Source organism: Quercus suber, unplaced genomic scaffold, assembly GCF_002906115.3.
Source record: "Quercus suber isolate HL8 unplaced genomic scaffold, Cork oak 2.0 scaffold_103, whole genome shotgun sequence".
Lineage (NCBI taxonomy): Eukaryota > Viridiplantae > Streptophyta > Magnoliopsida > Fagales > Fagaceae > Quercus > Quercus suber.
The window spans coordinates 1,369,984-1,387,330 of NW_027069568.1; the positions used below are offsets into that span (position 1 = coordinate 1,369,984).

General features: G+C 31.1%; 1 protein-coding gene across 2 annotated transcripts in view; it reads left to right on the forward strand.

The window, feature by feature from the left end:
- Positions 1-15,684: 15,684 nt before the first annotated feature.
- The window catches only part of LOC111995102 (probable LRR receptor-like serine/threonine-protein kinase At1g56140), a 75,083-nt gene continuing 73,420 nt past the window's right edge, over positions 15,685-17,347 (forward strand). Inside the window, exons 1-2 of one of the 2 annotated variants that reach the window (XM_024027001.2) lie at positions 15,685-15,896; positions 16,597-16,783. In XM_024027001.2, the coding sequence (XP_023882769.1) occupies positions 15,791-15,896; positions 16,597-16,783 (293 nt within the window). In that variant the 5' untranslated portion in view covers positions 15,685-15,790. The remainder of the gene's footprint in view (positions 15,897-16,596; positions 16,784-17,347) is intronic. The other variant, XM_065775035.1, reaches the window with a different exon arrangement.

Sequence of the window (17,347 nt, forward strand, 5' to 3'; positions counted from 1 at the left end):
CACCTTCAAGAATAAATGAGCGGTGTGGAAACAAATGCATTGCCACAGTTATCGTGTTCCTAAGCCTTTTAAAGACCAAGTACGTACCAAATAACTGAATCTAAGGGTCAAAAAAGTTGATATTAGCTTTTGCAGTTGATTTTTAAAATCAAAAGATTTGTAAAAATATTAAAAATAATAATAAATGAAAGAAACACTCAAATTCAACATTTTATTGATTTTTTCAGTAAACAAACAAACCAAACATTTTTTTTCTTATTTTAATTATTATCAATTAAGGATGGTTTTTTTTAGTATAATAAAAAAGCAGAAAAAATATTTAATTATAGACCAATGTTAATTAATTAATTCACATCAGGAAAAAAAATTATTAAAAAAAAATATTGCATGCTATAGTCATAATTATTTAATCTAACAAATTAATCATTGACCAATGTTGCAAGTTCATTTTCAAATATGGGTAAATTTGTCTATTTAAATTATTTTATCTTATTTCCATAATAATTTTTAAAACATCCAAACAAGAGGAAGGACTAGTTACTCTCTTCCCTCTTACTAATTTTAAAAACATCCGAACAATGTGGAAGATAACCATTCCCCTCTATTCTGTTCCCTACTACTCTCCTCCCTCTCTAAACTTCTAAACAAGCCATTGGTTTTATTTTTTAAGATAGCTTTATCTTTTTCCCCATTCAATGTAGACTCTTTTTTTTTTTTTTTTTTTTTTTTTTTGTTGTTGCGAAAGAAGATAGATTCAATGTAGCCTAAAAAAAAGGAAATACCTGCTTCTTTTATTTATTTATTTTATTATTTTTTTTTATATTAACGTGGTCTCCAAAATGAATGACAACTTTTCCTATTTAGTCTATTACTTGTTACCAAGAAGACTTACCCCCACTTTAAAATTTGTTTATAAAAACATAATATTTCAATTATAGTACATCCCAACGTACAGTTGGAGGATATATATATATATATATACTAGTTAAAGGCCCGTGCGTTGCACGGTTTTATGTTAAAATTTATAGAATATATATATATAAAATAAGTAATTAATAAGCTATAGAATTGACACAAAATTTTCTTCACTGGGTATGAAACCAAAAGGCAACAAATACATAATACGTATTTAAATAACATGAAGAAGTATTTTTTTTTCTCCAGTATTTTTTTTAATTTTATTTTAGATACACACTTACTTTAGACATGAAGCACTTTTTTTGTTTTTGTTTTTTTGAGATAAACTCCTTAATGATAAGAATGAATTAGAGTCATTGTAGTATACCCTCACTTTTATATTAGATAATTTAAGTTGTGAAGAAGTTGATAACTTGATATGAACAAAAAAAAAAAGGAGTTTACCTAATCAAGAAGTTTAGGTATATTTTATCCCAAAAAAATAGTTAACGTAATTAGCTAGATTGTTATTAGATTTAAAAAAAAAAAAAAATTTTTTGTTGACGTTTAAGTTAATACAAAAAAGAAGATTTTTTTTTTTTTTTGAGATAAACTACTTAATGATAAGAATGAATTTGAGTCCTCTTAGTATACTATTCCTTTTTAGTTCTTTAAAACTCTAAAAATTTAATAAAATTTTTACAATTTGGTGAAGCCACGTGGCGCAACTACGGCATCTAAGCCCAACTTTTATTATATATAATATGATATGATATACCTATTTATATCTATTTATTTATCTAATGGTTTATCTTTTACCTTTTATCTTTTTAAAATGTTATGCCCTAAAATCACTTGTTATGACTGTAGGGAAAAAACATGGATGTTTATTTAAACATATTTGTAATCAGGCGGCGTTTTTTTTTTTTTTTTTAGAAAACAAATATTAAAATTTTTCTATATTGTGAGTCTCTGAAAAATGATTTCATAGTTATAATTAAATTATCTTATCAATCTTTTCTAAAAATTTTGATAAACACTTCAGTGGACAAAATAAGATTAATGGCATCAAGTTTTCACATGATTTTCAGTAACTTTTTGAAGAAAGTTAGTATGATCTCCTATATAATTCAAAAAAGAACAATTTTTTATATACCTCTAACTTTTTTTTAACTAACATGTAACTTCAAGCATATGCATGGATATACTTAAAAAATACATATTAAAATGCATAATATAATTTTTACATATATAATTTAAATATTATTAATAGTCATTCTTATATTTTTTTAACTCTTTTGAAAATCTTGTAATAATGTTATTAGTTAGAAAATGTAAATTGTTCATTTTTTAAAATATTTTTATGTTCATTAATTCTAGACTCTTTGGTTTTTGTACATGATAACTCACTTTAATGGATACTTATGATATGGTCCCACATTTAATTCCTAAATTAAGAAATAAAATTCTCTCTAAAAATAAATAATTTAGGATACATGACGCAAAATTTGACTTCAATTGTAGAATCTAATTTGATTTTCTCTAAACTTTACCTATATATATACTAGTATGTAGTCCCATCCTACCGCACGAGAATAGATATATTATTAATCATGAGTTTATTTAGAAGTGATCCACTCCAAGAAAGCGATCAAACTTGCGTAAATATAGAATAATAAATCTTTCTCCGGAAATTTACATTGTTCATAACCTTTACCTTCACTGAAAATTTTAAAAACATAGTGACTCACATCTGCTATCCAGACATCTACAGCAGAGTCCTCTCCAATTCGCGTGAAATTCCAATGATCACTAAGTTCCTTTGTAGCTTGTAAAAAATATTATCCATCGGTCCACAACAGTGCTTTCTTCATTGTTATAGGTGCTAAACCTGAACAAAAAGCCAAATATAAGGATAGTGAATTTTAGGCATAATGTGCATCTAATCACATATTAGCAATTTATAACAAATGTAAAGATGCAAATTTTGTAAGTGAATAGTAAACAAAAACTCAGTGTTAGAACCAAGAAGAAAGCACTTTAATTCGAAACTCAGTACAAATGTAAAGATGCAAACTTTGTAAGCAATTTATAACAAAGATGCAAACTTTGGCTTTGCTATTTTTTTGGAAATTATGCAATGTACCCAAACCAAGTTTTTATCACCGATATTAATCTCTTTGGTATTCACATTTGACTACAAAATCAAGAAAAAACTTAATTAGCACAGTAGCTCACTTGACCCGATACATAGAAGTGGTTTTAATGAGAATGAGCCCACATACATTTAGCCACATGATGCAAAATTCAACTTCAATTTACCCAAACCAAGTTCTTATCACCGATATTAATCTCTTTGGTTTTCATATTTGATTGCAAAATCAAGAAAAAACTTAATTAGCACAGTAACTTACATGATCCGATACATAGAAGTGGTTTTAATGAGAATGAGCTCACATACATTTAGCCACATGATGCAAAATTCAACTTCAATTTCAAATTCTAGACACATGGCATAAAATTAGAATTCTAATTTGATGTGTACACGTGGCACACAATTAGAGTTCTAATTTGGAATTCAATTTCACACTCTCTCTGCTTCACCTATTATTATATATATAGATATATGACTTATAAATTTGAATTGTTTTTAGTTATACAAAAAAAGGTTCATAAATATAAAATTATTCAAACTCTCTCTTCCTCTAATTTTATATATAGTGTTAGATATAGATTATGTTCAGTGCGCTGATGCCCTTGCACATATGGGAGGAAATCAAGCCACTGATTTTGTCTTTCTTGTTTGTCCGTCTGTGGACTCAGTCAAGCTTTTAGATTCTGATTTTCTTGGTTTGTATTTGAATAGGCTTTGCCCCGAGTTATTGTGCTCTTCTTAGTTTGTTTAATGAATTCCTTTTACACCAAAAAAAGATATAGATTATGTTCTTTATGATTTATTTATATTGAATTCCTCGTTTTCAACACTAAATTAACTCATTTGACACAAAAATTAAAAATTTTCGATTAAATGGGGCATATATATATATATGACTTATAAACTTGAACTGTTTTTAGTTCTATAGAAAAAGGCTTATGAATATAAATTCATTCAAAAATTATGATTTTTACGGTTTACTTATATTGGACTCATTGTTTTTTATACTAAATTAACTCATTTGATACAAAAAAGAAGAAGATTATATTGGACACATGTTGCAAAATTAAACTAATTGAAATCTAATTTTTACATTGAATTAACTTACTTGGCACAAAAATTTAAAAACTTATATTAGATGGGACATGTGGCGCAAAATTAGACTCTAATTAGATTCTAATTTGAAATCTAATTAGATTTTCTCTCAGCTTAATCTATTATTATATAGATATATAGATTTGTCAATAGTAAATGCATTATACCTATGAATTCCAAATGACTTATTAAAGAGAAAGCATGGTAGATAAAAAGTTGTATCTTTATTAACTATACAACTATTCTATCTATGAATAACATAACATGAACCACAAAGGTTGACAATCACATTTATTTTCTCATTATATATATCTAATATTTTTCTAACTAAAACACTAATTAATGTTTCCAAATAGAAATTTTTAAAACAAGAATACAAAATAAAATAAAATAACCCTAATCCTTTAGGAGGGGAAATAGAGTACGGTAATACTCAAATCAGAAAATGCTAAAATGTTAATTTTGGGTCCCATAAAACAAATAATTTTAAAGTATCATGCCAATCATATATATGAGTTGAATGGTCAACTAATGAATATTTTATTTTTTGGGTTAAATTTTAATTTAGTGGGTTAATTTTCAATTTTTGGGGGGCCAAATGTAAAATATTAGAACAAAATTTCAAGTTTTTTTTTTTTTGGTAATATATACCAATAATTTTTTAATAAAAAATCCGTGGGGATGCCGGAGAAAAATTGTAGCAAGGTGGCTCTTTGTTTTTTCAATCCAAAACTCAAAATGGATCTTTCTTTTCTCAAGCCATGCATCCATAATTGACTTGATCTCACCATGGAAAAAGCAAGGCTCATAAGTGTTCTTAAGGTTGGATTTAGAGGATATATCATTAGGGTTTGAAAATTGCTTTAGTAGTTCATATATACATGCATCCATGTTCATCACTTCATTGGCCGATTTTTGTTTTGTTTTGTTTTTTTTTTTAATTTTAAATTTTTTATGAGTCATTGGCCGATTTCTGATAAGATATACTAGTTTATATTTTCATATCTACATTTAACAATAGTCTTGGGCAGCTTCTAAACAAAATAGATAAAGTAATTTTTTATAATACTAAATAAAATAGCTAAATTTATTACTCTATTGTAACGTGAATGCCCTCATAAATTTATAATATTTAGTCTGAAAAATAAATATATATCAAAGAAGAGATGCTGAACATTCTGCAACAATTGCGTGGATTTCCAAATTCCAATAGCACGCCATAAAGTTAAAGGTTCTACCAAAAAAAAAAAACGTATTAATGTGTAATGATGAGACAATCTTAGAAAATTCACAACCGCCATTTTTAACACTTTTTAGTCCCATTTGAAAAAGAAATTTAAAAAAAAATAAAAATGTTGATTTTGATTTCAAATCCGCCGTTAAGATTGAACTTTGACCATCCGAACCTTCCAATCTGAGCCTACCACTGCTGTGTTGATTGACTATTTGTTGGTGCTGACTTTTGCATTTCAACTGCCAATTTCATGCCCATTCTCAAAATAGAAAAAAAAAAAAAAAAAAAAAGAACCAATTTCACACTCAGTTTAGGCGCGTGTTTCACAGCGCTCACCTTTTTTCCTCCAACTTGTCCTTCGTTTTTTCCCACCAATTTTTAGTTATTGCAAGAAATACTTCCAAACTTAAAAAAAAAAAAAAAAACAAAACACAAAAATACACCTCGCATAAGTATCAAATATGGTGCTGCATTCAGTACATTGATGTAATTGTAATCTTAAATGGAAAGAAGCTCATATATACTTTTTAGTACTTTTTATTTATTTATTGAACTTACATATAAAATTTAAGATTAATTTGTTTCGTGTTAATATTGCATTTAAAATAAAGCTAACGACCCCTCAACTTTATATGAAATTTCCTTCTCAAAAAAAAAAAAAAAAGACTTAAAAAAGTACCAGTTGATGTTTTATAGACTATTATCTTCTGAGTCATGACAAGTTGGCAACTCTTTTGTTTTTGTTTTTTGTTTTTTTTTTTTTTTTAATATCAAAATCAAACTCCAATTAGTTTTTGAAACAATTGCAAAAATACAAAACTAAAACGATCATCTCATTGCTGCATCCCAGTCCATCTGTCTTGTGAGCTCTGCAAGAAAAACTGAATATTTTTTATTTTTGCAATTGACTCCCAACACGAGTAAAGAAAAATTATTTAAGCTTTTTGGTTTTATGAGGTAAATTATCTTGTAATTATTTTTGACAGATAAATAGTGGGAGAAGTGGGGGTTCCAACTTCCAACCACAAAAATGAGGCATTACAAAAAAAAATACCATTATTACTAAACTACAACGTACAACTTGAATCTCATTTATCTCATAAGGTTAATACTTAATATGGTAGAGATTGCATATTGGGTTTAATTCGTGCAAATATTTTTAAGTTAATGCAACCTTGCATTTGTAAATGGATTTTGTTGAATTTAGTTTATTAAATAGAAGATTATATTGTACTTTATATATAAGAACTAATAAGAATTTGAAGTGAAGAAATTAGTATAGAAGAATTTGAAGATGAAGAAATTAGTATAGAAGAATTCTAAATGAGGAAGTTCATTTAAAGATTGTTGTAGTCCTTATTGATGAAAAGATTAGATATAATTTCTTTAGATTTTTAGTTATGTCTAGAGGAGAACCACTAATGTACAAGTAAGAAAAAATGAGTTCATTTAAGTTAAGCGACAAAACAAGGAGATAGAAGAAAATTAAAAAAAAAAAGTAAAAAAGTAAAAAAGGAGTGTCATTTTTTTTTTGAAGTAAAAAGAACATGTTAATTTAGAAAGTGATAGAGAGTACAACTTCGAATATAATAAAATGAGAAAAAGAAATGTGTTCAACCCAATTAGTTTATCAAAGATTCATAACCGACTCAAAAAAAAAATATGTGATCAACCCTGATTACTTACAAGTTATCACACACACACACATATATATTGCTTTCAAGTTATGACAAGTTGAGAATGAGGTTACGAAGGATTCAAATATAAATTTTTTTATTACGGATATTGACCTTACTAGTTTTTTTTATGATTTTATTACATGTTAGATATATGGTCCAATCTTCAAAGTTGCCCCTCTGCAGGCTGGCTCCACAGTATAAGCGAATAAGGTGGGTCACCTAAGGCCCTTAAGTAGAAAAAGACCTCCAAAATTTAACCAATAAAGTTATTTCTTTCATTGTAATAGTATTAATTAAGCCAAAATATTAGATAATAAATAAAATAATATTTTTTTATCAAATGAAAAACAAGAAAAGAGAGAGAGAAATGTTACGTTCACAACATTTTTTATAACAAATCCTAAGTGATAGGTTGTTATTGACTGTTATTGGTTGAAAAAAAAGTAAATTTAGTAGTGGGTTCAAATTAGAACTAGTAACAACTTAACACCTAAGATTTTTTGTGAAAATGTTGTAAATAAAGTACTTCTAAAAAAAAAAAAAGAGCAGTACAAAAAAAAAAAAATTCTTAACATGTTAGTTTAGCCATTTAGGAAGTGATAGAGAGTACGACTTCGAATATAATAAAATGAGAAAAAAATTATGCGATCAACCCTAATTAGTTTATCAAGGGTTCATAACCGTTTCCAGAAAAATATATGTGATCAACCCCGCTTGCTCACAAATTACGACATATATACATTGCTTACATGTTATGGCAAGTTGAGAATGAGGTTACGAAAGATTCAGATCTAATAGCATGTTTGGATGTTTAAAAAAGGAGAGAGAGTAGAGTAGAAGGAGAGAGAGTAATGCAATTACCTTGTTTGGAAGTTTTTTAAAGAATGAGAGGGAGGGGTTTGGAGGAGTTTGGAGGGGTTTGGACTCCCTCTAGCCCCCCAATTTTAATTCCCCCAAATTGGAGAGATTTGGAGGGGGAGTAGAGTACATAAACTATTGACCAAGTAAATTACCGAATTTACCCTTATTATATTAACAAAATTACACAAGGGGAATGGCTAATTACTCCCTTCCCCCTTACTAATTTTAAAAACATCCAAATAAGGTGGAGGTGAATCATTCTCCTCTACTCTCCTCCCCACTACTCCCCTTCCCTCTACTCCCCTCTACTCTCCTCCCTCTCTAAACTTCCAAACAAGCCATAAGTTTTTCTCATTAAGCATATTGACCTTACTAGTTCTTTTATGATTTTACTACGTGTTAGATATATGTTCCGGTGAAAATAGTCAAATATCACGTTTTGGCAAAATTTGTGGCAATCTATCATTATTTCGAAAATATTTAGCAATCTACCACTTTTTTAGTACTCAAGTTTCACATAAATCAAGTTCTAAATAGTACTTGAGTTCCGTGAACATGAGTTCCTAGTGAGTCTGCCAACGTGGCACTGGCTGAGTTGGATTTTGGGCATTAAAAAATGCCACCTGGTACTCGAGTTTGAGAACTTCAAGTATTGTGTGTTCTGAACTCAAGTTCTATGAACTTGAATATTGTGTAGTGTAATAACTTGGTTCTTCTAGAGGAAAAAGAGGAACTTAAAGATTTGTCAAACTTGGGAAATCTAGAACAGTTAGGAAGTGAAGTGGATAATTTGAAATTTTGTTGGTGGTTTAATTGGGTGACGTTGACATAATAAATAAAATAAAACAAAAGTATTCAACTATATGTCTATATGTCATTGAATTGTAATGTAAAGAGAATTTGTTGCAAAATATGTAGTATTAATTAGGTGATGACTTTTATTCATTTATTTATTTTGCTAAGAAATTAGGTGATGACTTTGATTGTGAGGGATTTCAATTTTTAACCTCACCATGAAGATTATTTCGTGTTAGTCATGCATTAGTGAATGTTAGCTCCATCATGACTGACTGTCAATAGGGTGTTGCCTATGCCACGACTAAATCCTTTCAACCATTCTCCCCTATGATCACAGATTAATCCTCCTCCACCTACTTTCCCCGGATTCCCTAATGACACACTATCTGTGAATGTGAAGAGAATTTTCCAGGGAACGCCATTGGATAGGATGCCAGGATTGCTTAAACAGCCATGTAGAATGATAAAGGAAAAAGTATGAATGATAAAATTTTCATTGTGTATGAGTGAAAGTATTTGATGAGGAGTTTCAATTGTAGCATATAATATCATTCATTACGAAAATTTAAATATTGTGATAATGTCTTAGCAAAAATTAGTTGCTTATTGTAGGTGAGTCATCGATGCTTCAGGGTATAGAAGGCGCCAGGATGGGTTGGCAAAGCAGCAGCGTGCCTATTCAAATAATCTGTCCTAACCTCCGTACTTTATTCATGTCACAAAAACTAACATAAACCAACATAGAAATAGGACATAAACAACGTTTGTTGAGAGATTAAAATTGATTACTTAATATATTTAACTCTTATTATTATTATTATTTTAATTAAGTTTTTCTTTCAAAAAAAATATAAATAAAAATAATCCACTCTTATTATTTTTATTATTATTTCATATTGTACTTTACTCACTCGTGTATACTTTTTTTTTTTTAACAAACTCACTAGTATATACCTAATAAATAAATAAAAAAGGAATTCACATTTTTTCGTTTGTAAAATTTTGTCATTTTATATAGAACTAGTTAGGAAGGCACTTGCTACTTCTTGAGTGAGAAAATTAAAATAAAATTACTATTTGAAGAAGTATGAAATTATATACATAAAAAATGTATGTCATGCAAAATTAATCTTATTCATATAATTTTTTTGATAATTAATCACACACAAAGTTATAGTAGCTATTTAACATATGAATATTTATTTTACTATAATAGCTTTTTAGTACTTATTTGCTAAAGAAAATATCCACTCACTAAAAATTTCTAAGAATGATAATGAATATTATCATCTTCCAACAATAAGCAACTAACTTTTGCTAAAACATTGTCACAATATTTAAATTTTTGTAATGAATGATTTTATATGCTACAATTGAAACTCCTCATCAAATACCTTCGCTCATAGACAATAAAAATTTTGTCATTTACACTTTTTTTTTTTTGTTTTATCATTCTACGTGGCTGCTTAAGCAATCCTGACATCCTATCCAATAGTGTTCCCTGGAAAATTCTCTTCACATTCACAAATATTGTGTCATTGGGGAATCCGGGGAAAGCAGGTGGAGGAGGATTAATCTGTGATCATAGGGGAGAATGGTTGAAAGGATTTATTCGTGGCATAGGCAGCACCCTATTGACAGGCAGTCATGATGGAGCTGACATTCACTAATGCATGACTAACACGTAACAATCTTCATGATGAGGTTGAAAATTGAAATCCCTCCCAATTAAAGTCATCACTCAGCTGAAAAAAGAAAAATAAAAAAAGAAAAAAAAAAGTTATCACCTAATTAAAACTACATATTTTACGATAGATTCTCTTTACAATACAATTCAATGACATATAGACATATGTTAGGTTTTAAGACTTTAGGAACTAATGTATTAGAACTTCAATTTATATTATGTTGGTAAATCATGATCAAAATATAGAGTCTAGGTTTAGGCTTGCTCAAAGTGTGTTTATTTGTAAAATTGGAATCGAGTGATTGTAGAATTTATTGGACTAAATTTGCAACGCTTGATCAATCAAAAATTAGACTCGATCGATCGAACCACGTGTAGATTTATTTTTCTGCAGAATTTCCAATTCAGCCCAAGCCTGGTTTGACGTGTAGGGTTTTATGTTTTACTCCAAGTATAAAAGGAAAATCCCTAGCTACGTTTTAGAGTCTTTGATGAGTTGTGTGTTGAATATTTTGTGAGATCTAAAGATGTTTACCTTCACACACACTTAAAGTTATCAAGATCAAGATTCATGTAAAGAGCTTAATGATCTTTTCAGTTGTTGCACAAAGAACTTAAAGAAGATCTAAAACCTTTGAGTAGAGTCTCAAAGTCACAAGTAGGAGAACTTGTGGTTATAGTGGATCAAGAAAAGAAGTAGTCCGTGGACTTGAAGCTGTCACATGGTCGTGGTAGTAAATTTTTTACTTGAGGTAGCAATAGGATATTAGTGGTCTAAATTCTATTATACAAATTTCAATTCTTTCATAGTGGATTTGTTTTACCTTGAGGATAGCTAGTTTAAATCCTCCCCAGATTTTTTATCATTTTGATTTTCTTGGGTTATCATATCGTTGTATACTTTATATTTCTGTATTATTCACATGATATGATTTTATTGTGTTAACCTAGAATTGAATAATTTATCTAAGTAATCACTTGACTAAATAAATAGGTTAAACAACTTGTGTTATGGGGTCTAAAAACGTACAACATATAGTTGAATACTTTTGTTTTATATTATTTATTACATCAACGTCACCCAATTAAGCCACCAATAAACTTTCAAATTATCCACTTCACTTCCAAATTGTTCTAGATTTCCCAAGTTTGACAAATCTTTAAGTTCCTCTTTTTCCTCTAGAAGAACCTAGTTATTACACTAATACAGTACTCGAGTTCAGAACACACAATACTCAAAGTTGTCAAACTCGAGTACCAAGTGGCATTTTTTAATGCCCAAAATCCAGCTTAGCTAGTGCCACACTGGCAGACTCACTAGGAACTCAAGTTCACTGAACTCGAGTACTAAAAAAGTGGTAGATTGCTAAATATTTTCGAAGCAGTGCTAGATTACCAAAAACTTTGCCAAAACGTGGTATTTGACTATTTTCACCTATATGTTCCAATATTCAAAGCTGCCCCTCTGTAGGGGTGGTTCAATAGTAAAAACAAATGAGGCGGTTGCCTCAGGCCCCTAAGTAGAAAAATGCCCCAAATTTTAAAGAATGGTTTTTTTTTTTTTTTTTTCATTGTAATAGTATTTTAAATATTTTTCTTTTCCGAAAAATAGCATTTCCGGAAAATATGTATTTTCCGGAAAACATTTTACACGAAACAAACACAGCCTTAAATGTAAAATACTAATTTATTGTGTAAAATTTTTTTTAGAAAGTCTATAAATACAAAAAATTTAACAAAAATTCCTCACTTTTGTTGATGTGATAGATTGATGGTGGTAATTAAAAATGTGATGTTAATGGTGCACTTAGGCTGCATTTGGTTCAATGTAAATTGAATTTCGAGTGTAAAATGAATACAGGAGAAAATGTTTTTAGGAAAAGAAAATATTTTCAAGTGTTTGATTACATTCCAAAAAATGTTTTGAAAAATATTTTCTAGTGTTTAGTTGTGTTCCTAAAAGTGCTCTAGAAAACTCATTTTTATCATGTTTCTCACATTTTCTTAGGATCCAATCAAATATTATTACAGAGAATTAAAATATATAAACAATCAAAGAAACAAAATCAAAACAAAAAAATCAAAATCCCAAGACCAATCATGAGAGAGGGACTTCAGTGAAAGAGAGAGAGAGAGAGAGAGAGAGAGAGAGAGAGATTGGTTTATGGGTTGCTCACACGGTGGGTCGATCTAAAGGTGGTGGCTCAATCTAGGAGTGGGTTGCTCACACAATGGACAAATCGGCTCAGGGGTGGGTTGCTTATGGCGGTCCAATTGGCTCAGGGGTGGGTCGGTAACAATGAGGAATGGGTCACCGGAGTGGGATGGGTCTTCTTTCTCTGGGTGTGAGTCCGGCAAGGATGTGCTTCAGGTGGGTCTTCTTTCTCTTACTCTCTCTCTCTCTCTCTCTCTCTTCTCTCTCTCTCTCTCTCTCTCTCTCTCTCTCTCGGGTGTCTGTGAGTCCGATGAGCTTTGGGTTGAGAACGAGAACAATGGTGAGCTTTGGGTTGCGATCTCGACGGTGCTTCAGGCAACGCTATCTCGCCTATGCTGGTGCTACGGTGCAGCGATCTCTTCTTGTTGTCTTTCTTTCTCTCTCTCTCTCTCTCTCTCTCTCTCTCTCTCTCTCTCTCTCTCTCTCTAAAATAGAAGTGGAATTGATTTTACACTGAAATGCTTAATTTTTTACGGTCAACGGAAATCATTTTCCATTTGATTGAATTTTCTGACCATTCCCAAACACGCCCCGTGGTGTAAAATATTTTCCGAACTCCTTTTACTGCCGAAACAAACGCAGCCTTAGATGAGAACTAATAAAATTTGTTCAACTCAATTGTTATGAAAATTTTTTTGTATTGCTTTATTTTATATATTTTTTTTTTTAGAAGTGTTATATTTACAATATTTTCACCCAAAAAAAAAATCATAAGTATTAGATTGTTACTAGCTATAATTTGAACTCACCACTGAAATTTTTTTTTCCCAACCAATAACAGCTAGTAACAATCTGTTACTTAGGATTTATTGTGAAAAATGTTGTGGATGTAACATTTCTCTCTCTCTTTTTCTTGTTTTTCATTTGATAAAAAAATATTATTTCCTTTATTATCTAATATTTAGGCTTAATTAANCGCGCCATCGCACCGGTCTCGCGCCGATCGCAGCACCTCGCCATCGCACCGCACCGATCGCGCCATCGCACCATCGCCATCGCACCTCGATCGCGCCATCGCCATCGCACCTCGATCGCGCCATCGCACCTCGTCGTCAACCCAGACCCATCGCCTCCTCGATCGCGCCATCGCTCCAACGCCTCTCGGCCCAGACGCAGACCCTCGATCGCGCCATCGCACCTCGAGCTCTCTCTTCCTCGATCTCCCAGTTTTTTTTTTTTTTTTATTTGATTGTTGTTGTTTTTTTTTTTAATTTGATTGTTGTTGTTGTTTTTTTTTTTTGATGAACCGATTGGTGTTGTTGTTGTTGCTACCGGAATTTGCTGTTGTTGTTGTTGTTGTGTTGTTGCCGAAATTTGCTGCCGGAAAATAGCATTTTCCTAATAGAACCAAACACATGAAAATATTTTCCACAACAATTTTCATAATTCAACCAAACACTTAAAAATATTTTTCTTTTCCGAAAAATAGCATTTCCGGAAAATATGTATTTTCCGGAAAACATTTTACACGAAACAAACACAGCCTTAAATGTAAAATTACTAATTTATTGTGTAAAATTTTTTTTAGAAAGTCTATAAATACAAAAAATTTAACAAAAATTCCTCACTTTTGTTGATGTGATAGATTGATGGTGGTAATTAAAAATGTGATGTTAATGGTGCACTTAGGCTGCATTTGGTTCAATGTAAATTGAATTTCGAGTGTAAAATGAATACAGGAGAAAATGTTTTTAGGAAAAGAAAATATTTTCAAGTGTTTGATTACATTCCAAAAAATGTTTTGAAAAATATTTTCTAGTGTTTAGTTGTGTTCCTAAAAGTGCTCTAGAAAACTCATTTTTATCATGTTTCTCACATTTTCTTAGGATCCAATCAAATATTATTACAGAGAATTAAAATATATAAACAATCAAAGAAACAAAATCAAAACAAAAAAATCAAAATCCCAAGACCAATCATGAGAGAGGGACTTCAGTGAAAGAGAGAGAGAGAGAGAGAGAGAGAGAGAGAGAGATTGGTTTATGGGTTGCTCACACGGTGGGTCGATCTAAAGGTGGTGGCTCAATCTAGGAGTGGGTTGCTCACACAATGGACAAATCGGCTCAGGGGTGGGTTGCTTATGGCGGTCCAATTGGCTCAGGGGTGGGTCGGTAACAATGAGGAATGGGTCACCGGAGTGGGATGGGTCTTCTTTCTCTGAGTGCGGCAAGGAGTCCGAAGTGGTGCTTCAGGTCTCTTTCTCTTCTCTACTCCTTCTCTCTCTCTCTCTCTCTTCTCTTCTCTTCTCTCTCTCGGCGCGAGACCGGTGCGATGGCGCGGTTCGTGAGTTCGTCAGTTCGTGGCGCCGGCGAAGTCGAAGGCTCGTGAACGCCGGCGAAGTCGAAGTCGAAGGCTCGTTCTCTCTCTCGCTCTCGCTCTCTCTCTCGCTCGGTTTGGTTCGGCTCTGGCTCTCTCTTTTCCGGAAATCATTTGAAGGTAAAATAAGGGCGTAAAATGATTTCCGGGTCAAGGGTGAAAATTTGGTCAAACTTTAAGCATATTTTCCGGAAAATGAATTTTCCTTTGCCAGCCAAACACATGGGTCAGGTGGTAAATGATTTTCTGAAATCATTTACCACCAAAACAAACGCAGCTTAAAACAAGAGATAAAGAATAAGTAATATTTAATATTTTTAAAAAGAATTCATATTTAAATATATAAAAAAACCACAATTTAATTTTCACTTAAGACTCCAAATGCATCTCCTGCCGCTTGGATATCTCGAGGCGATAAATGTGTCAATGTTCTGGGGCCCTCATGAACTTGACCTGTACTAATCAATAGGACTAATCACCCGATCTCTTGCCCAAAAATCTTTGGAAATTATGACAGGATAAATGCTCATGATGAGTCGTGCATTGTACCCAAAAAAAAAAACAAAAAGGGCCTAGAGCTGGATCAACCTGAAAATGAAATGTGAATTTGGTTCCATTGGATAGGCGCGCGTGAGTGGGTCACGATGTAACAACCGAACTGAATTATCAATTACATATAGTGTTTTACAAACAAGGGTCAACTTCCTGTCCCTATTGGCTTTTTATATAGTACATTTATCAAAGGGCTGAACTTGCAATTTTGTATACTTTGTCAGAGTAGATGGTCTAGCGTGGTGGCTTTGCACTTCTATTTTATTAATAAATCCCATTCCCATAGAGAAAAATTGAAGCCATGGCAGGATCATCACCTCTTCTAGTTTATGCTTTTTGTGCTGCTTGCCTCTTTTGCCAACTTTTTGAGTTAGCTCAAGCTCAAAATCGAACAGACCCTGCTGAAGGTGTGCCTCTCTCTCACATACACACACTGATAAACACAATTTATTACTTTCTATAGTTCTCGGCTGAGAGCTTTTTTTTTTTTTTTTTTTCGTCTTCAGCATATGTTACATATTATCAGCAATACAAAACTGTGTCTGTTTATAATTGTTGAAGTACAAACTTGAAGTAATAAAAGGCTGGCTTTTAGAATTTGATCATGCTATTGCTATAGCTTGCAAATCTAGCTAAGAGCTGAAATAATAAGCCCCATACTGCTCATATGCCATACAAACCAACGAATCATGCTGATAAGTGCAGAGAAGATATTGTACTTTTGATATCGTCATCATTTCAAAGTAGATATTATTATACTTTAAAATTGGGTTAATTGTAATTTTGATTCTTAAAATTAAAAAAAAAAAAAATTGTGGATTTAATAGTTTTGGACAATTCGGATATTTTTTAAGCAAGTGGGATTTATTTTACGGTTCAATCTGTGATGCGTATCAATGATTTGAGAGTTCTTTTTTACAAACACAACATTTATCTCTGTTTTGGATGGGCTCAAAATAAAAATAAGCTTTTTATTTTTTTAATATAATAACTTTATAAAATTTTTGCTCTTTTTTCTAAACAAAATTGTACTTTTAAACGGTGGCAATTTTGGAGGGTGTATATCAGATTGATCACAATGATGTTTAATTGTGAATATGATTGCAGTGGCAGCACTGAATACAATATTTCAAAAATGGGGGATCTCAGCAAATTCAAATCAATGGAATATAAGTGGGGAACCATGCAGTGGAGCAGCCATCGACTCCACCAGTTTTGATGACACAAAGTTCAACCCTTTGATCAAATGTGACTGTTCCTCCAATAGTAACTCTACTTGCCACATTACCCAATTGTACGTTTCTTTCTTTAATATATATATCCTGGTGTCTTTTTTTTTTTCCATGCCATTTTTGCTTATAATTACAATTTCTATACATTCAAAAAAAGAAAAAAAAAGTTTAAATTAAATTGCATGTTTCAATTCCAATAAGTTCAAGCCGTAAAATCTTTTGACAGCTAAATTACCTATCTTTACTTTTGCTGATTTTTTATTTATTTATTTTTTGAATAGCTGATTTTTTTTATTGAACAAAAAGGAATAGGGATCACCTCTATTATATCTGACTGGTTGTTGAATAGGTCTAAGTTTACTTTCGATTAACTGGTTTATGACAAAAAAATTCTCATTTGTTTTAAAGCAGTCAAACGAATGAGAATTTTTTGCTACCCAAGTCAGCCTTTTTCTAATTAGAAGAGCTAATCTGTCATGGGTGTGCCCTCATGGTGCTTCCCATGTTCTGTTCCTATATTTTAAAGGTTTTTGAGCATGTAATATCATACAAACATCATACCATCAAATTTGAGCATAAAAGATAAAGTATTTTGCTGCTTAAAATTTTGATGAAATGTATCTTCA